This window comes from Herpailurus yagouaroundi, unplaced genomic scaffold (genome assembly GCF_014898765.1).
Source record: "Herpailurus yagouaroundi ecotype Mexico unplaced genomic scaffold, PumYag 200, whole genome shotgun sequence".
Taxonomy (NCBI): Eukaryota; Metazoa; Chordata; class Mammalia; order Carnivora; family Felidae; genus Herpailurus; species Herpailurus yagouaroundi.
Window position 1 is genome coordinate 4,415,635 of NW_024412431.1, and position 20,545 is coordinate 4,436,179.

At 53.8% G+C, this 20,545-nt stretch overlaps 1 protein-coding gene across 1 annotated transcript in view; it reads right to left on the reverse strand.

Moving 5' to 3' along the window:
- Window positions 1-20,545, reverse strand: part of CACNA1A (calcium voltage-gated channel subunit alpha1 A) — a 270,223-nt gene that overhangs the window by 72,417 nt on the left and 177,261 nt on the right. The window contains exons 9-13 of the mRNA XM_040450093.1: window positions 12,450-12,553; window positions 11,191-11,306; window positions 10,504-10,560; window positions 9,082-9,171; window positions 1,288-1,497 (exon numbers count right to left, since the gene is read on the reverse strand). Of these exons, the coding sequence (XP_040306027.1) occupies window positions 1,288-1,497; window positions 9,082-9,171; window positions 10,504-10,560; window positions 11,191-11,306; window positions 12,450-12,553 (577 nt within the window). The remainder of the gene's footprint in view (window positions 1-1,287; window positions 1,498-9,081; window positions 9,172-10,503; window positions 10,561-11,190; window positions 11,307-12,449; window positions 12,554-20,545) is intronic.

The window sequence follows — 20,545 nt, forward strand, 5'->3', positions numbered from 1 at the left end:
GGGTTGGAACTAGGTCAGGGCTCTCAGAAGGAGAGCTGGCCCCCGGGGAGTGTCCTGAGGGGTCAACCAATGTGACGGAGAACAGTAAGGGTTACAAGGAAATAATGACCTGGACCAGGCTCCTAGGCCTCTCTAGGCTGAAGACTCGACTGTCTCCAGTGGCTGTCTGGGTCAACCCCGAACCAGGCCAGACGGGGCAAGAAGCTACGAACCTAAGTCAGGCCAGTAGATGCAGGTGGAGGGCAGCCAGCAGGCAAACGGTGTTGGGAAATCCTCACTCGGGGCCCACAGGCCAGAGCCAGGGTATGCGCTTGCCTTCCCCACCGCCAGACGCTACTCTTATTGATTTCTCAGAGCTCTTTATTTTTTAAATTGCGGTCAGAGGTCTCCCCACCTCTCACTGCTTCTCCTCACCCCCTCCTGGCCATCAATTCTGATACTATCACATGCTAACTCCTGGAATCTGGAATAGGCCCAGAAAGGCAAGGCCTTAGGGGTCCTGGTAGTCACTGAAGGAGCCAGATGTTCTCATAGTTGTTGGGGCAGATCTTCTAGGAATGAATCCCGGATATAAGGAGGTCATAAAGGGCTAGAGAGGAAAGTGGTGGGGGGGGGGGGGCGGGAAGAAGAAGGTTTGAAAGAAGAGGGGAGAAGCAGGGAGTGTCAGAAACGCGCAAATGGGGACAACATAAGGGCCACTCTTTGCCCCTAAAGCATCCCCCTCTCTCAACCACAAATCACTCATTTTAACATCCCCAGAGATATTACCTGTAAATTGCATGTGTGTTTCTGTCTCCATCTGGCTGTCCTGTGGTCTCTACCCCTTTCTGTCTCTCTTCCAATGCCCCCTTCACCAGCACCCTTATGCCTCTCTTTTAAAAAGCATCACAGGGGCACCAGGGTGGCTCAGTCAGTTAAACACCCGACTTCGGCTCAGGTCACGATCTTGCGGTTTGTGAGTTCGAGCCCCGCATTGGGCTCTGCGCTGACAGCTCGGAGCCCGGAGCCCGCTTGGGATTCCTGTGTCTCCCTCTCTCTGCCCCTCCCCTGCCCGTTCTCTCTCTCTCTCTCTCTCAAAGAATAAATAAACGTTAAAAAATTAAAAAAAAGCATCACAGAAGTATTTGGTGGCCTCAATTCCAGCTTCCAGCCCTCAGGCCCAAAGACTCACTGAGGTGCCAGCTGCAAACACGTCCACGTCAAAGGGCAGACACGCGGCACCACAAGTGGGAAAGGGTGTGAGGAAGGGAGCGGGAGTGGGCAGGGGCGGGGCCGGGCGGTACTCACAGAGGAAGTCGGAGAGCCACTCGGGCTGGTTGTAGTGAACAATAGCGACACACAGAGTGTTGAGGGCTACCAGACTGAGCACAGTCCAGTAGAAGGCCTGAGTTTTGACCATGCGGCGGATGTAGAAACGCATCCTCCTCTCCTTTTTGTGAAAAAAAGTCGAGTTCTCCAGCTTGGCACTTTTAATGCTGGCTCGGGCGAAGGGAGACCCTGCCGAGGAGAGGACGGAGAAGGTCAGGGCGTTCCTGTGGAGGAAATTGACCGCCGCGCGGCCCCGGCACAGAATCCGGCCAGGGGATCCATCAGCTTCCCGGGCGAGCCGTCTAGCCCCCCCGGGGGAATCCACCATGACCCAGGGACGTAGCGTTCCAGAACTGGAGCTTACAGGAAGGCAAAGATCATAGTAACGCAAACGACCAACGAGAGCTCTGGATGTCATGGGGAGACAGATGGCTCTCCACTGATGATGCCAACCTCCTGCGTCTCCCTCTCCTGCCGCATCTGATGGCTCTGGGGGTCATGCCACGGTGGCGGAATGAGGAAGGAGCTTCTGAGTGCTCAGGACCCTCGCTGCAGGGAGAACTCCTGGAAAGCCTCCAGGAAGAGGTGTGGCTAGGACATTTAGTTTCCGTGGACACTTCACGTTAGACGTGAGCAGCAAAGAATCTGCCTGCATACGCTTTTACTTGTGGAGCATCTACTGTGTGCCAGGCTCTACTCCAGGTGTTTAGGACACTCTAGTTAGCAGAGCCCTGTCTTCCTGGGACTAATCTCCATTTGGGGAGAGAGAGAGCAAATATGGTAAAAAAAAAAAAAAAAAAAAAAAGTAATAGTGTGATGGAAGGTGCCATGTGCTTTGGCAAAAAGAAAAAGGACAGGAGTGTAAGGGGCTGGGGAGCCTCAGGAGGGACCATGGGGCAGGCTGCCATATTCAAGCCAAGCGGTCAAGGTGAAGGCATTGGTTTAAGCCCCCTTAGTATTTGTGGGCAGAGGAAACAGTAAGTGCAAAGATCCTGAGGCAGAAATATGCCTGCCTGACCTATCTGGGGAATGGCATAAGGAAACCAGTATGGCTGGAGTGGAGAAGAGGAGGGGAGACAAGGAGGAGCTGAGGGTAGGGTGGGGACCCTGCGGAATGAGCGGGGCTTTGCGGGGCCGTGGGGAGAACTGACTCAGCTGCTCACAAGCGCCCTCTAGCTGCTGCAGGGCGGGGGGGGGGGGCGGGGAACAGTCTGGAAGGCCAGGGCAAGACGAGGGAGGGGACTGCATTGGTCCAGGCCAGCAATAATGACGGCCGGACTCCGCGGTGGCTGGGAAGGCAGAAGAGTGGGCAGACTGGGGATGTGTTACTTCAGGGAGATTTCAACGCCCGCGGCCGGCCGAGTGTGGGTGTGAGAGAGACAGGGGAGCCAAGGTCTCTGGCCTGAGCCCCTGGAGGGACCGAGATGCCACGCACTGAGAGCGGACAGGTTTAGGGGAAGGTCCGCAGCTCCGATCTTCTAAGTGATCTCTTCCTGAGCACCTTCCAGGGCTTTCGTTTGTTGGCTGACACTGACCCTTGGCCCATTCATTGTTCATCGACTCATGCGCTCATTGGTTGATTTGTCCATTCACTCATTCGTCCACCCAGCAGGTGCATCAGCAGCATCCGACCAGCACGGGACGCGGCAAACGTCTCCCAGGGCGCCACTCCCTTCCCACGCACAAAACTGTGAACACACACGCCCGCTCGGCGGCAGCTGGCCAGCCCTGGTGGCGGGACCCTCTCTCCCTCATGTCCGTCACCTGCCTGACCTCACAGCCGTTGAGAACCCCAGCGGGGCTCCTCGCGGCCCCTTCTCAGTTGGGGCATGTCTGGCAGCTCCCAAAGACGTGGGATCCGCAGGCGTCCATAGTGCATGACAAAGAGTGGAGACTTTTGAAGGTCTCAGGTCAGGTTGGGATGCTCCGAGGGGAGGAGGAGGGAGAGCTCAGTCACAGTGGGCGGGAGGCTCCCCACCCCCCACTCCTGCTGGAGCCCCACCGAAAACCCGTTCCATTGCCAACCAGACGGTGACCTTGGCCAAGACACCTCGCATCTTGGGGCCTCAGTGCCTCCGTTTGTAAACCGGGACAACCACACTGCCCACTCACAGGGCCGCTGGGAGAATACGCCTTAGCCCCATGCTGGCCACCATGGCCATCATAATCTTCTACTAGAACCCCCAGTGCTCCAGTGAAGACCGAGTTCATGTGCCAATTTATCGAGCAAGTCTTTCCTGATCACTGGCCCGGAGACATGTCCCACAAGCACAGCACCCACTGGGAAGCAAAAGGGAAGTGCATGTTAACTGAACACCTACTACGTGCTAGGTCCCTGCTAGCTGCGTATCACCTGGATTGTATCTCACACTCGCTTGGACCCACTCTCCCCTTCTCTATACGTTCTTGTCTCTAGCTTTTCTCTGTGGTCTGGAATGGCAGCTGCAGGCAATTCTTAGATTTTACAAATATTTTCATAAGACAGGGCGCCTGGATGGCTCCGTCGGTTAAGCGTCCGACTTCAGCTCAGGTCACGATCCCACGGTTCGTGGGTTCGAGCCCTCCGTGGGGCTCTGTGCTGATGGCTCAGAGCCTGAAGTCTGCTTGGGATTCTGTGTCTCCCTCTCTCTCTCTCTAAAATAAATAAACATTAAAAAAAAATTTAATAGGGGCGCCTGGGTGGCGCCGTCGGTTAAGCGTCCGACGTCAGCCAGGTCACGATCTCGCGGTCCGTGAGTTCGAGCCCCGCGTCAGGCTCTGGGCTGATGGCTCAGAGCCTGGAGCCTGTTTCCGATTCTGTGTCTCCCTCTCTCTCTGCCCCTCGGCCGTTCATGCTCTGTCTCTCTCTGTCCCAAAAATAAATAAACGTTGAAAAAAAAAATTTAATAAGAGATTTTATGGAACCCAACAGATCCAAAACATTATCATTTCAACACGGCATCAGTATAGAAATACGTTAAAGAGACGTTTCACACTCTTTTTCTTGGGCTAAGACTTCTGAATCTGATGTGTTAGAAGAATGAAGCACCTCTTTGCTCACACTGGCTCTGCCCAAGGGATCAAGAGCCACAGGTGACCAGTAGCGGTCTGGAATGTCCTGCCGTGAGGACAGAAGCCTGTCACCACCAAGGCTTAAGATGGGGACTTGGGGCACTTTACATGCCCCTGAAATCGTCCATAAGTTGAAACGGGTCCTGCCCAAGCTGCAGGTTGAATTGTGCCCCTCAGAGAGACGTGTTCCAGTCCTAACCCCTGGGATCTGTGAACGTGACCTTACTTGGAAGTTAAGGGTCTCCGTGGATGTCATCAAGTGAAGATGTGGCCCAACTCGATCAGGGTGGGTCCTAAATCCGGTGACTGGTGTCCTTATAAGAGGAGAAGAGCCACACAGGTGCACGAGGAGAAAAGCGTGTGGCAACAGAGGCCGGAGTCCGGTGATGCACACAGACGCCGGGGATTGCCAAGGATGGCTTCGAGCTGCCCAGTTTTGACACTACGTTACGCGGCCCTGGCCGACGGATATAGCCCTCGCAGAGCTTCCGATCAAAAGTCATGTAAAAGGAATCTAATTTTCCTGAAGAGCTGGTTGTGATGGCAGCTTCCATTCACGGCTCAGCTTTTCCTATAGACGACTCAAATTCCAGATTTCAGCAGTATGTTCGTCAGCTGCAGACGAGACAGCTTTGTGAGGCGCTCATCGGCTGACTGGACCGCGCGGGAGAAACACCAACTGCGCAAGGCTGTGCTCGCTGCGGTCCAGGGTTCGACGGCAGACGCACGGCTCTGGCCTCATTCCGAAACGCTCAGCTGGTCTCACTTACGGAAACGCAAGTCAAGTCATTTCCCGGTCAGAAGGGGAATTCCAGAGGTGTCCTTTGGGGTACTGGCTGGAGGGGGGGCCCCTTCCTGTGCGTTTCTGAGCCATCGGGCAAAGGGGCTGGAGTTTGGTGGGTTTGCCCGGGGCAAACCTGGTCCGGGGACACCGAGCCCCTGGCCTACGTCTGGGACCCGTCTGGAGAGCTGAACGTCGCCTGCTCTGTTAACAGAAAGGGCACGGGACAGCCATGGCTCTCAGTCCGACCGCTTCCCACTCTGGTTTCCCGTCCTTCCCCTTATCACGTGCTTATCCCTGCATTCTCCAAGGAGCAAGGTCTCTTACGTCGGCCACCAATTCACGAGCAGGGTCTCCCACGGGCGAACCATCTGTGAGTCTGTCTCATGGCTTCTTGGCTGGCCCCCCTGTTAGGTACTCACCTGGATCCCCCAGATTCATATGCCGGAGTCTTATCCCCTAGTACCTCGGAACGCGAGCCTATTTGGAGCCGGGGTCTTTAACGAGCGAATTATAACGCAAACTCAGGTCCTGTAGGTGGGCCCTAATCCGATACTGACTGGGGTCCTTGTAAGAAGAGATCAGGAAAGACCGTGTGAAGACACAGGGAGGGGTCTATCAGCCTGGTCTACAGCCTTGGAGGGAGGCCTCAGAAGCAGCCAACCCTGATGGACGCCTTGAGCTAGGAACTCCAGTCTCCAGAACTGTGAGAAACTAGATTTCTGCTGTTAAGCCCCCCAAGCCTATGCTACTTTATTACGGCAGCCGTCGCAAACGGATGCTCTCTCCCCGTTCCACAGAAAGCCCAGCTTAGAAACAAACCCCTCCCGGGGCGCCTGGGTGGCTCAGTCGCTCGCGCGGTGGACGTCAGCTCAGGTCACGATCTCACGGCTCGTGGGTTCGAGCCCCGCGTCGGGCTCTGTGCTGGCGGCTCGGGGCCTGGAGTCTGCTTTGGATTCTGGGTCTCCTTCTCTCCCTGCCTCCCCCGTGCTCACACTCTGTCTCTCTCTCTCTCTCTCTCTCTCTCTCTCTCTCTTTCAAAAATTAAATGAACATTAAAGACATTTTTTTCAAAAACCAAAACCAAAAAACAAAACAACAAACGCCTCCTCCGTGAAGCTTTCTCTGCTTTCCACCAAATTCTTCCCAGCCTGTACAGCTATCAGAGTCCTCACGATCAGTCTCTCGTTGCTTTTTTTTAAAATATTTTTTACCTACTTGCTTACGTACTTAATTCATTTTTTAAAAGAGGGCGAGAGCACAGGGTGGCGAGGGGCAGAGGGAGAGAGAGACAGAGACAGAGACAGAGACAGAGACAGAGAGAGAATCCCAAGCAGGCTCCACACTGTCAGCACAGAGACCAACTCGGGGCTCAGTCTCGCGACCCTGAGATCGTGACCTGAGCCGAGATCGAGAGTCAGACACGCAACTGATTGAGCCACCCAGGCGCCCCCAGTCTGTGTTGCTTTTAAGTAACTTTAACCGTAGTTAATTACTTTTCTGATTTCAAAAGAAATGCCCGTCACTCCTTTGTACGTTTTTAGAAAATTGTCGTGTAGAAAGTGAAAGAAAATCCCTCACATTTTAAGTACCTCTCGTACTTAATACTGTTCTTGCAATGGGATCATACATTTTATATAATGCCGTGCCGTTTGCTTTTTTCACTGAGAAATCGCTTTCAAACATCTTTCCATGCGAGCAGCAGCCATGTTCTTTTTCCTGGCTGCGTAACAGTCCATCGTATGTAAATACTGCAATTTCTTCAGTTGTCTCCCCATTTCTGGGCATGCGGGTTGTCTCTGGTTTTCACTTTATTTCCTTGTGTGTGTTTTCACTTAAAAGATTTTAAGTCATCTCTCTACCCAACACGGGGCTCCAACTCACCACCCCAAGATCAAGAGTTGCACGCTCTACCGACAGAGCCAGCCGGGCTCTTTCGGTTCTCACTTTTTTGCACACCAGAGACAACGCTGTTGAGAAGAGGCATCGATCTTTTGCACACGTGGAAGAACTATTTTTGCAGCAGAAATGCCGGGTCAAAGAATAGAAACATCTACAGTTAAATGATACCCAACCACACGGTGGAAACCGTGCAAACCAAACTCCTACGCTCAGCACACGACCATGCCCATTTCCCCACATCCTTGCCAACATTGGGTAGTATCACTTTTCCATCTTTTCTAGGATGACTGATGAAAAATAACCTCTCCATCAGTGGGGAGCAGGTACCCAATCTTATCCACAGAGGCGATCCTGACTCGAGTATGCCAATCTTTTGGTGTGTGAGCCAGACTGACGGATCAAACACACAGACCACTGTTGGGAGTGCTCCTGTTCTTGAACTTGCTGTGGGGGGAGGGACACAGATGCACCCACAAGTCGAAATAGGTCTAGCTCAGCATTACAAGGCAAAAGAGGGTTGTGGCTAGAACTTAAAAATGCAAATTGAAACGAGCTTGAAGGTATCATTACAGACCTACTTAGCTGGGAAAGGGAATTAAATGGGCAATACGCAGTGGCTGGGGAGGGGGCGATCCGTTGAACGTATGAGTGCTTGGCAGGTTTATACATGGGGTCGGTGTTTCTGAAACCCAGAAGGGCTCTGTGTAATGCGTTGAAAAGCTGTTGATATCTTTGATCCTGTAATTATCCCCAAGGAAACACGCCCAAAGGGTGGGGGCAGTAATTGAACATAAATGCTCGCGGTGGTGCTCCTCTGGAGGGGCAAAACACTGGAAACTCCAACACCACAGGACAGAGCCACGGCTAAGCCACCCCAGAACTACGGGGGCGCCACCCTCCGCGAGGATGGGGCTGCAGTGGAAATGATGTCAAAACCCAGCGCACAAGGTCAAAAACCAGGGGGGAGCGAAAACAGTAGCGTATGGAATAGCTGGTGCCCGTGGATCAGAACCACGTGTATATATTAAATTCCCTTCTCCCCTTCCTTCCTCCCCTCCCTCCCTTTCCCCGCAAGGTCACGTGTTACTTCCCCTGCCTGGATGCTCTCCCGCTTTCATTACTGGAATGTGTCAAAACCCACTTCAGGGCGCCCGGGGGCCTCAGTCGGTTGAGCGCCTGACTCAGGTTGGTTTGGGCTCAGGTTCGTGAGTTTGAGTCCCACATCGGGCTCTGTGCCGACAGCATGGGGCCTGCTTGGGATTCTCTCTCTCTCCCTCTCTCTCTGCCCCCCTCTCCTGCTTGCTCTGTCTCTCTCTCTCTCTTTCTCAAAGAAAAAAATTTTTTGTTCAAAATATAATCTAGTCTCTCCGGAGAAGGTCGGGAGCAACACAGTCTCAATCAGCAGGGGCGCGCAGGGAAAGAGCAAATGTCCCCTCCTCCCCAGGCTCCGCCCTTGGCAAGGACCAACAGCAACAGACCGAGCACAGCCTTCCGCCTGGCTCTCTCTGCTTTCACGGCCACGGCCAACTCCTATACTCATCCTGCAGTCCTCAGCTTCAATGTCGCCTCCTCCGAGAAGCCTTCCCTGACCACCCCCCATTCTTCCAGAGCACGCCAAACCCGGGGCGTCTCCTCAGCAGCGCCACGATCACGACAGGCTTATTTCGGGAACTACCTGTTTAACCTCTGCGTCCTGCCCTGGACCGCAAGGCCCACGCGGGTCGGGATTTGGTTTCCCATCCTATTCACAGCCGGCCCTTCGTAAGAGCAGCCCCTCCGTGAGTGCTGACGAATCGTAATACCATTACTGGGAGCTTATGCTGTGCCGGGCGCCCTTCTGAATGCTTACTGTGGATTATTTAGTTTAAGCTCCACGGACGGTACCAGGAGAGAGGCGCCGCGGTTATTCCCATAATCGCGTCACCTCCTCCAGGAGACAAAGGTGGCAAGGGGCAGAGGAGGGGGTCCCAGGCCTTCAGCGCGCATCTCTGACGCCACCGGTGACAACCGAGCGCCAGGATGCAGCTGGACAGACTCACCCACGGAGGCGATGTCGGCCAGCTGGTCCTCGGCCTCCTCGGGGTTGAGCAGGTCGGTCTTGCTTTTCTTTATGGTGGCTCTCCGCAGAGCTCCAACAATGGAAACATGGCAAGAGAAAAAGACGTTACCCTTTTGGACACCGGAACCACACCTCGGCGCCCCTGCGTCCTCGGCCCCAGGTGTTGTTCTGTCAGGGATGCTCTGCGGGGTGTTGGGTTTAACCCTCACGGCAATCCGGTTTGGTGGGAGGGAAGAGTATGCCCATTTTGCAGACGGGGAGACCGAGGCTCGGGGGGGGGGAGGGGTTACATGACTTTGCCCAAGGGGTCGAGACGAGAACCACGTCCTGTTCAGTCTGACTTTAGAGACTGAGGTCTGGGCTCTCAGTTGTCATTACCCCTGGGGGATGCCTGGGACCGGATATACAGTGACCCCTAATGAAGGCAGCCCACCCTTGACCTTTAGTACGCTTGCCAGGCCGGCCGGGACTGAGGATCCCTTTGCTCAGTGTTTAGGTTCCGCTCCTCCCCCACGGGCTCTCCAGGGGACAGCGAGTTCAGGCACACGCTTCCAACAAAATGATTTAGACACCCCCGTGGGTCACTTCTTCCCCTCCCCCGCAAAGAGTAAAATCCATTTTGTAACCCTCCGAGATAAACCCTAGCTCCTTTACTTCCTGCTCTCGCCTGGTATTTTCTTTCTTTCTTTTTTTTTTTTAAATTTTTTTTCAACGTTTTTTATTTATTTTTGGGACAGAGAGAGACAGAGCATGAACGGGGGAGGGGCAGAGAGAGAGGGAGACACAGAATCGGAAACAGGCTCCAGGCTCCGAGCCATCAGCCCAGAGCCCGACGCGGGGCTCGAACTCACGGACCGCGAGATCGTGACCTGGCTGAAGTCGGACGCTTAACCGACTGCGCCACCCAGGCGCCCCTCGCCTGGTATTTTCGATCCAAAGCCCTTGCTCTGTCTCACCGAATTCCCAACCGTGAGACCATGGTCCTGAACAGTAAGCCGGATTCTTGGCTATTTATTTATTCAGCAAACACAGATGGTGAGTCATGACCTTGAGTCAAGTAGGCGTTGTATTTGCAAGCATTAATGTAATCTTCATAAACTATCCGATGAGGTAGGTATTATTATCATAATGCCCATTTCACGGATGCGGAAAACTGAGGCACGGGGTTAAAGCAGAAAGGGCAGGCCAGAACACGAAAAACCTGCGCCGACGTCCTGAAATTCCCGAAAGCCGCAGATTCCTGCCATTCCCTGTATCCTCCTGGTCCTGACCTGGTCTTGTGTTTGTGCTTGGTGTCACCTGGGCTCTGAACGTCCATCCCCTGGAGGCCCCAGCATTGGCTGCTCTGGTCTCCCCCCAGGAGCCACCCCCCCACCCCCTGAGCCAGGTTCAGAGCAGTTACCATCAAAGGGATGCCTCTGCTCCCCGTCGGTTTCATCCTCGGCGAGGATCACCTCTTCTGAGGAGGAAGAGCACAGAGTTAAGCTCCAGCGTCTACGGGGCTCTCCTGGGACGCGTTCCCTCGGACCAGGAAGGGCAAGGGTCTGCCCGGCCACCTTCGCTCTCCTCTTGCTGATCGCGGCAGCTTTGCTATGACTCAACGCTGCCCCTACCCCAGGACCTTTGCACCTGCTATCCCCTCTGCCCGGAACACCCTTCGCTAGACATCCACACGGCTTCCTTCGGGTCTGCTCGGACATCACCTCCTCGGAGAGATCCTCTCTGACCAGCCCACCTCCTCCAACTCTTTTCTACTTCCTAAGCTGCGTTATTTTTCTCCTCGGCACTGGGGAGCACCCCGCGTCGTCCGTACTTGTTTCTTTTCTGTCTCCCTCACTAGAACGTCGGAGCCCCATCTCTTGTTGACGGCAACGGAGGAGGCGATGTCCTATCCTGGCTTCACCCCGGAAGTCCCGCTGCCGTAGCCCAGATTCCGGCCTCTGGGAAGTGGGGCTCCTTGGTCAGGGGCCCTCTTTGCTCCCCCGCCCAGGCCCTCCCCTCACCCACCTTCAAGTCGCGTGCAGGACTCCGTGCGCGCTCCGGGGCCTGGGGATTATGGTTCCCAGGCCCCAGGATGAACGGGCCTCACCTGCTTTTGAGATCCACTCCATGTACCCGTTGAGCTCCCGTTCGATCTGCTGCTGCCTCCTCAGTTTCAGAAAGGCCCGCCGGTTCTCCACCCGCTCCCTCTCTTTGGCAAACTCCCTGCAGAAGCAGGAAAGAGCCGGGCGTGGCCGTTGTAAACGTCTTAGGGACTGTGCGTGCGTGTGCATGCGTGTGCGTGCGCGCGCGCGTATTCAGGGGTTCGAAAACCCCAGGAGGGCAGGGGACTTTAACACGAGGAATCAGGTCTTCTGGGAGAGCACCACAGGGATGGGGGTGTTTCTGCCAGCTTCCCACATTATCCAACAGCTGCACCCCAGCTAGAGGAAACAAGTCAAACCGAAGGCTGCACACCCCCTTCTCATTCTCTGCACTCCCGGGTGAAGAAGATTTGAAGCCCTATTTTAGGTCAGGCCAAGGAGACATAAGCTGATTTCCTGCCACAGCCTCCCTTCCCTCATATGTGCCCTCCCCCCCCTTCCCCTTCCCCTCCCTCCTCTTCGTGTTTGGAACATGCGGTGGCTCTCTTGTGAGTGTGAGGCAGCCACTTTCAGACCATGAGGCATCCACGAGACCGAAAGCCTCTGCCTGGTAAGGACGTCAGAGCAGAAAACCAGAAGGAACGGGGGTCCCTGATGGCACCGTGGAGCCACTAGGCTGCTCCCCAGACTTCTTGTGATGAGAAAAAGAAAATCTATTTATGAGTAAGCCAAAAAACCCCACAAAACACCCAATACCCGATCCTGGGGGTACGGGGCAATATGCGTCATGGAAATGCATGCTTGACTGTATATTGAGATTTTGCATTTGGAAAACAGGAAGGGGAGAACCCAATCTACTGTTTTTTGTTTTTTTTTTTTTTAATGTTAATTATAGACAGTAACGCTCTATAGAATTTTCTCGTGTGATGGGCTGTGTGCTGGGAAAGACTTCTGAATGAGAGGTCTGCATTGGAAAGAAGCTCCCTTTTCCTGGGTGGAGGTTGCTCAATGCCAGGGGCGCAGGGTTGTGAGTCGGAGTTGCACCGGATTTCAGCCCCCTTGAGTCCTTTTGCTGGGTGCTGTCAGCAGTGCACAGCCTGTGCATCTGTACCTGACTTGCTAATAACTTTCTGGCTAACCCAAGACAAGGGAAGAAGCCTACTCTCTGCCTCCGCCTGGAGTATGAAAACAAAGGTTCGATGGCCTCTTTATGGTCAGAAGATGGTGAGGGGGGAGTGGGATGGGGAGATTACCAGACACTTACCCTGACAGCACACCCAGCACGAGGTTCAGCATAAAAAAGGAACCAATGATGATGAGGGGGATGAAGTACAACCAGTTCCAAGTGTTCCCTGAGGCATCGTTGCTCTGTGGGAGGTGAGAGGGAAAGCGGGTGAGTGTTCAGTGGGAGAAGGGGGACCTCTGCCCTCAGATGTCCGTGGCCTGTGGAGTCCTAGAGCTCTGGCAGCCCAGACAAGGAAATAGAACACAGGATCAATTAGCAGGGGAAACCTGAGAGGTATCATTAGAAGCACAAAGCCCCCTCCTAATCATGTAGCCCTCACAGGACTCAGGAACCAGCATGAAACTCAGAACTTCCCAGACCAAAATCCATGAGGAGAGAGAGAAAAAAAAAAAAAGCCCAATCAAAATGTACAAACGAACCCCTGGTTCCCTCCTCCTCTCTGACACAGTCACACTTTTCCCTTCCAGGAGGGTGCATGAAGGCAGAGTCTGACTCCCGGGTTAAATCACCAAGACAACCAACAGGGCTGTGAGCCTTTTCCTCAAATGTCTCCCTCCTCTGTGCCCTGCAGCCTCAATGTCAATCTCAAAAATATTCCTGGAAGCGCCCAGCTCAGTTTTCAAGGTGGGGAGAAGTCCACAAGTAGAACATTCTTCTCTGGGAGAACAGAACAGTGTGCCAAGAAGGAAGTAAAAGGAAGGGATGAAAATCCAGAAGAGAGAGCGAGAAAGAAAGAGAGAAATATAAAAAAGCAGTGCTTATGGAGTATTTACTCGTGCCAGACACTCTTCTAAGTACATCAGCCATTAGCTTAGTTAGTCAGCATACCCTATTTTATCATCATGCCCATTATATGGCTGGGGAAACTGAGGCCCAGAAAGACAAAAGTGCCAGCCCAAGGTCACGGAGCTAGCTGGTGACGAGCATGGGATTGGATCCCAGAGCCCATGGACTTAACCTCTGTGCTGGAGATGCCTTGGCATCAGCCGCCGGAGCAGAGGAGCTTTCGGGTGGCTCATCAGCTCTGGGCCATCTGCACAATGTGGGGCCCCCAAGAGTGGCTTTAAAAGCTCACCTTTAAAAGCACGTCTAATGCTGTTGCCACCAAGCAGAAAGGCCCGAATGAGAAGGACACATACGGCCAGGTGCTGGAAAGCCTAGAGGATCTGTAATCGTCACACGCTGCTCATGGGAGGGTGACATGGTGGATGAGGGTCCTGTGTCTGGGTAACAAAGAACCACAACTGTGTGGCCTAAAACAACGGAAATTTATTGTCTCACGGTGCTTGGAGGTCAGACGTTCAAGATCAGGGTGTCGACCAGGCTGGTTCCTTCTGGAGGCTTCCAGGGAGAACCTGCCCCATGCCTCTCTCCTGGAGTCTGGGGATTCACTGAAAACAGCCTTTAGTGGTTCCTTGGCTTGCAGAGGCATTGCTGTGGTCCCCACCCTCACCTCCGCGTGACGTCCTCCTCGTGTGCATGTCTGTCTCTGCGGCCAAATTCCTCCCCCACCTCCTCCCCCAGCAGTCATACTGGATTGGGGTCCCCCCTGATGACCTCATCTTCCCACAATGACCCCACTTCCAATTAAGGTCACATTCTCAGGTGCTGGGGGTTGGGACTTCTATGTATGAACTGGAGGAGGGAGGACACGGTTCAATCCACAGCACATGGTCCAACCACTTTGGAAGATGGGTTGGGAGCTGCTGCTGAAATTAGTCACGTCCCCGCACGACCACCCGGAGATTCCCCTCCTGAGTCCTGGATAGTTACCCAACAGAAACGTGAACCTGCGTAAGCCAAAGGCACACACAAGGTTGTTCACAGTGGCGATCTTCATAATAGCCCCAAACTGGAAATAATCTGAATCCCCCTCGACAACAAGAGAGAGGATAAATAAATGGCACAGCATGCAATGAATGACCACCACTTGTCACATGAAACCTTACAGAGTGCGTGTCGAGCGAAGGAAGCCGGACACAAAGGAACATGGATGTAAGATTCCGTTATACGAAACACAAAAACAGGCCAACCAGTCAACGATGCTTGAGGTCCTGATGGGGCACCCTTTGGGGAGGAGGTATAAGCGGGGACATTCTGATCCATGGCACAACATGGATGAATCTTGAGGACACCACGCTGGGTGAAATAAGCCAGTCATAAAAACACAAATGCTGTAGGGTTCTACTTCTGTGCGGTCCCTAGATTCACAGAGACAGGAAGTCGGCAGGGGCTGGGGGAGGGGGTGGCGAGTCAGTGTTCGGTGGGGACAGAGTGTCAGTTTGCAAGACGTAATGAGTCCTGGAGATGGGTGGTGACGACGGCTGCCCAACAATGAGGATGTACTTAATGCCGTGGAACTGGACACTTAAAAACGGTGAAGATAGTACATTTTGTGTTCTGTGTATTTCACCGTGATTAAAAAAAAAAAAAAAAAGGAAAATAAGACAAAGTCAGCATTCATCGCAGACACAGACAGGTTCTGGGGACAATTAATAGGCCAGGGCTCCTAGCTCCTGCCTTTCTTCCCAGAAACACCCAAAGTTCCAATGCTGTGCTGCTAGAAGGTTCTGGAAAAAAGAATGGAGTCAGCAGAACAGGGCTGGACAGAAGGCACGACTGGCTTTGTGCTTTTCCTTTCCAGTGCTGTGGCAGCTGAGGGTTCTCATGCCTATTTCTTAGGCTAAATATAGTCCAGGGAGAGAAAGCCCTTACCAGCCAACACAAGAAATAGTCTGGGCCATCTCAGGAAACAGGCTTGGCATGGGAACAGAGCAGCGGGCGTGTGTCGGGGGGAGGGGGGGGATGCAGGATGGAATGGGGAGAAATGGCTGAGGCCCCTCGGAACCGAGGCGGCCCCTTCATCTCAGACTCTGCCCACACCCCAGCTCCCCAACGGGCTTAGGGCCCTCTGGGCCATGACATGCTGGCCAGGATGATAACAGACATCCACAGGGCCAGGCACTCGGTCTACCCGAGCTCGTTTAATCCTCCCATGGACCCCCAAAGCTGGTGCGTAATCCTTCCCATCCTCCTGGGTGAGGAAACTGAGGCACAGAGAGGTAAAGTTCCATGCCCAAGGTCTGTTCTGGGTTACGCTGTGTCCCTCCAGAAGATGTGCTGAATTTATAACCCCGGTACCTGGGAATGTGACTTTACTTGGAAATAGGGTTTCGGCAGCTGCCATCGAGTTAAGACGAGGTCGTGATGGGGGGGGGGGCTAGTCCAATATGACTGGCGTCCTTTTAAAGAGGAAAACACCAGGTGGAGACAGGGACGCGCAGGGGAGAGAAGAGCCACATGATCACGGAGGCAGAGGGTGGAGAGAAGCCAAGGAACACCAAGGGTCAACAGCCAGAAGGAGAAGCCAGGAAGAGGCGAGGGAGGATTCTTCTCAGAGTCTCAGAGGGAGCATGGCCCTGCTGACATCTTAGTCTCAGACTTCTGGCCTCCATGTGATGGCAGCCACAGATGGAAGCCCCGCGCCCGGGCCCCAAGCCCCTCTGTCACTCTAACCTCGGATAACTCTGCTCCAGCCACATGGGCTCCTTTTGGCTCCTCAAATGCCCCAGGCATAGCCCCACCCCAGGACCTTTGCACCTGCTGCCCCACCCCCGCCTGGAAAGCTCTCCTCCTAGATTCCTACATGGCTCTTCCCTCACCTCCTCCAGGTCTTTGCTCAGAAGTCACCTTCTCCAGGAAGCCCTCTTTGATGACCCTCCACTGCTAACCCCGTTTCCTGCTCTATCTTTGCCCTTAGCGCTTCACCCTTTCTACGCTTTGTTTATTTCTCCTGATCACTGCCTACCTCCCCAGCTGGGATGTCAGTTCCACAAGGAACAAGGACAGCGCTTTTTCTGGTCCCTGCTGTGTTCCCTAGCACAATGCCAGGCATGCAAGTACTGCTCGATAAATGTTTGTTGAATGACTGAATGAGAGGCGCGTCCAAGTTCCCCGCCCAGCCCGCGTCCTTAGTTCTCAACCTGTTCTCCCTCTTCCCCTCTCCCTTGTTTGATTTTCTCCCCGGGACTGGCAGAGAACGTGCTGTGCTCTCTTTCCAGTCTGGCCCAAATGATTCCGTTCCACGCTCTGGATCCAACAACCCATGGAGAAGGAGTTGGTGCACGGACAGGCGCGGGTTTTGATCACCAAGTGGGCTTCCCGTGGGGTCTGCTCGGGAGCAAGACGGGAACTAGATTTCCCAGGCAGAAAGGCTGGAGCTGCCGTGGCCACAGTGACGGCAGAGAATGTGGGGCGGCCCAAACCTCCCCTCCTGGGTCTGACCTCCTCTGGCAGTTCAGGTAAAGGGCGGGTGTGTGCACGAGTCTGGGTCTGGGGAACGGAAGGAGGATGGAAACTTGCTCACTTGTCATCAGTGACACTGAAAAGGATGTGCTCTTAGAGTCCTGTCTTTCCTCCAAAGGCTCAAGGAGTCCTGGTGCCTGGAACACTATTCCCCATTAGTGCTGTCACTGAGTATTTCCGGCGACATGGTAGGATGGCCTGTTCTGGTCCCCCTGTGGTTGGCTGACGGCCACACGATGGCTGCTGGCCGGTAAGGAGTGGATGGAAATAGCCGTGCCACTTTTGGACCAGAGCACTGAAGTGTCACTGTGGGACCCTCAGGGGCCTCTCTCCTTTTGGGACAGCGAGTGGCAAGGTCCAGGCGGCTCCAGAGCTGGCTCTCAAGTGACCATGTTGCACACGGCCCCCTCTCCTCCACTGCCAACCCACACTGGACATGTAGCGTGAGCAAGAAAGGAGATTTGTTGTTATTAACGTCGCGGGGACTTTGGGGGATGTTTGTTACTGCCGCCTAACGTAGTTTTCCTGGCCGATACACCCTGCTGCCTCCTCAGTTTACTCTGTCAAGTCCTTCATCTCAAATGTCACTTTCTCAATGACCCTTCCATGGAGCTCAGGAGGCGCGTGTGGAAAAAGAATGTCTCCGGCACGTCCATTGGAGACATCGGTACGCCAAAAGGTAAAGTTCCAGATTACAGTGTGCTACGTGTTTCTGTTCCCCGAGCCTCTGCCCGGAGCCCGGTGTCCCCTCGATCTTGGTGTGGTTGACTCCTCCTCACCACTCAGCCTTCAGCTCCTACAGTGCCCCCCCCTCAGAGAAGCCTTCCTGGACCTCCCGGCCCAAAGGACTCCCTCCAGCCGCCCCCTCCAGCCCTGCCAGACATCCATTCTTCTCCCAGCATGCTCTGCTCTCTGAATCACCTAGTCAATTCATACACGTGCTTGTTTGCAAATGGCCTTTGCTCCCTAACACGTCAGCTCCCCAGTGCCCAGGACGGCACCCGGCACGCAGTAGGTGCTTACTGAGCAGCACGCAGTAGGTGCTTACCGAGCAGCACGCAGTAGGTGCTTACCGAGCATCGGCGGCATGGCGAATGCACGGAACCCTGAGGTCCCTGGGGGGTGGACTGTTTAAATAACACTAAGGAGGCAAGACTGTGTTTATCTCGGGTCCAAAGGATCAGGCTCTTCCCCTGGAATGCGATCCCGCACTATCGCTTTAGTAGAGGACTTCCGAGCCAACGAAAATGCCCCGTGATTTCCACAATTTCCAGACCCGGTGGATGGGGAAACTGAGGCTGAGGAAGGCAAGGTGATTTGCTGGCTCACACAGGGTGTGGAGGGCACAGCTGGGGTGAGAACCAGCCTTCGGGCTTGCAACAGAGTGAATTTTTTTTCCCCTACTTCACCCCTTCGCTGCGTTTATGTAGTGGTTTCCATCTAAAATGGTTGGGCCAGGAGAGCCTTAAAGGAGATGCGGATTCATCCCAGCCTCGGCCCCGGGGCCCCGTGTGGTGCCTGGAGCTCAGCGAGCATTCAGTAAACACGCATCAAACAAATTAATGACTGAGTCCCAGTAAAATTCTGAAGTGCCTTCTGTTTTATGGTTTATTTTCCTCTAATGTTCTGAGAACGGTTCATTCAGAGAAAAGTATAGAGGATGTTAAAAAAAAAAACATTTAGCTCAGGAGAACACCCAGTTCCCCAGCCTCCCGGATAAAAATGATGTGGGTTTGACCGTGAAAGAGCCAAGGTCCCACAGTGGTGGTGCGGGAGGTCGAATGTCCCAGTTTACACCCATTGTAGATCAGGCAACGCCTGTTAATTCTTTTTTGAGTCCTCCTTTACCTGTTTGCTCTCAAAACTGTCCCGGTTTGGATGATAAATTATACAGCCTCTCCGCCTGTCCCCTCCTGGGACCTCACCCCCTCCCTCGTCTGCCCTTACTCTCTCAACCAGCCATGTGAGCCACCTTGCTGCTCCTCACAAATACCAGGCGTGCTGCTGCCCCAGGGCCTTTGCACTGGCTATCCTGGGTCTTCCTTCCTTAACATACTTCCATGGCCCCCCTCACCTCCTTCAGGGCTTATTCGGAGAACTACAACCTCTCACTCTGATGATCCACAACCCCTCTACTGCTTAATTTTTCTCCCCAAGCGCCCACCCCCCTCCCACACATGAGTCTGCAAAGAACCCATGGACTAGCCACTTGTGTTTGTAAATTCTGGCTTTGTTGGCACACAGCCATGTCCATCCCCTCATGTATTTTCTCCGTGGCTGCTTTGTTGTGACTGAGCAAAGCACACGTTGTCGCAACGTGAGCTGAGCAGTTGCGACAGAGACTGTATGGCCCACGAAGCCTAAAATATTTAAGATACTTGGCCCTTGACACACACATACATACAATCTCTTCGTTACGTTGTTGATCAACTCCACCCTCTGCTAAAACGTCAACTCCCCCCAGACAGGGATTTTTGTCTTTTCCATTCACTACATATGCAAGGCGCCTGGAAGACGACCTGCACACAGGAGGCATTCAAGGAATGTTTGTTGAATGAATGCGTGATCCCAAGCCCCCTAAATTCCGATGCTTTGATATTGGCCACAGTGAGCATCTATGAATAAAAAAGGTTTAGGTCAGAGACCAGTGTCCACCACGAGCGGCCGTGTGTCAAGGGACACACATTCACAACCAACTACGCACACTTTGCTGCTTACTTAGCTGACGTTAACCGAAAGAGAGAAATAAGGAGTGACAGAGACAGAAAAGGCACGGAAAAGCACAGAGAGGTGGGGAGGGAGAGGGAGACAGAGAAGACAGGCGGAGGAGGAGGAGACAGAGACAGATGTGGAATAAGAGGGACCAAGGCAGAGAGGGAGACAGAAGGGGAGAGTCAGAAAGAGGGGAGGGGGTGTAATGTTTAGTGCCCAGTGCTGGGTTCGAGTCCTGATTTCACCACCCTCGGCTATAGGACCTTGGCAGGTCGTTTCACCCCTCTGGGCCTCAGTTTCCTCATCTGGGAGATGGGGTGAAAAATGTCTTGTCCTGCCACGACCCCCTGGTTGCTCACGAAGGGTCCTGTGTTTTGTTTTTTAAGTTTATTTACTTTTGAGAGACAGAGACAGAGCGTGAGTGGGGGAGGGGCAGAGAGAGGGGGAGACACAGAATCCGAATTGGGCTCCGGGCTCCGAGCGGTCGGCCCAGAGCCCGACGCGGGGCTCGAACTCACAGACCGCGAGATCATGACCCGGGCCGAAGTCGGATGCTTAACGGACTGAGCCACCCAGGTGCCCCCATGAGACGTGCTGGAGGGCCCCAGCCTCTCCGCCTCCCGTCCCTGGCATCTACCACCTAAACGTTGCCTCGAGGGTGCTCTGGCCCAGCAGAGCCCTCCTGAGCTTCCCCAAGCCTCCACCATCACAAGCGGGAAAAGACCAATTTTTGGTCACCATATCAGGTGACAGATGTTAACTAATTGTTGTGCAACATGCGTACGTCAAATCATTATCCTGTACCTCTTAAACGTGTATCTCAATAAAGCCAAAAACGGGCGCAGCCAGGTGGCTCAGTCGGTTGGGCGTCCGACTTCCGCTCAGGTCATGATCTCGCATTTGTGGGTTCGAGCCCCGCGTGGGGCTCTGTGCCGACAGCTCGGAGCCTGGAGCCTGCTTGGGACTCTGGGTCTCCCTCTCTCTCTGCCCTCCCCTGTTCATGCTGTCTCTCTCTGTCCTCAAAAAATAAAAAATAAGACATCAAAAAAAAAAACACCTTAAAACAAAATACAAAAAAAAAAAAAAAATCTCTGAGG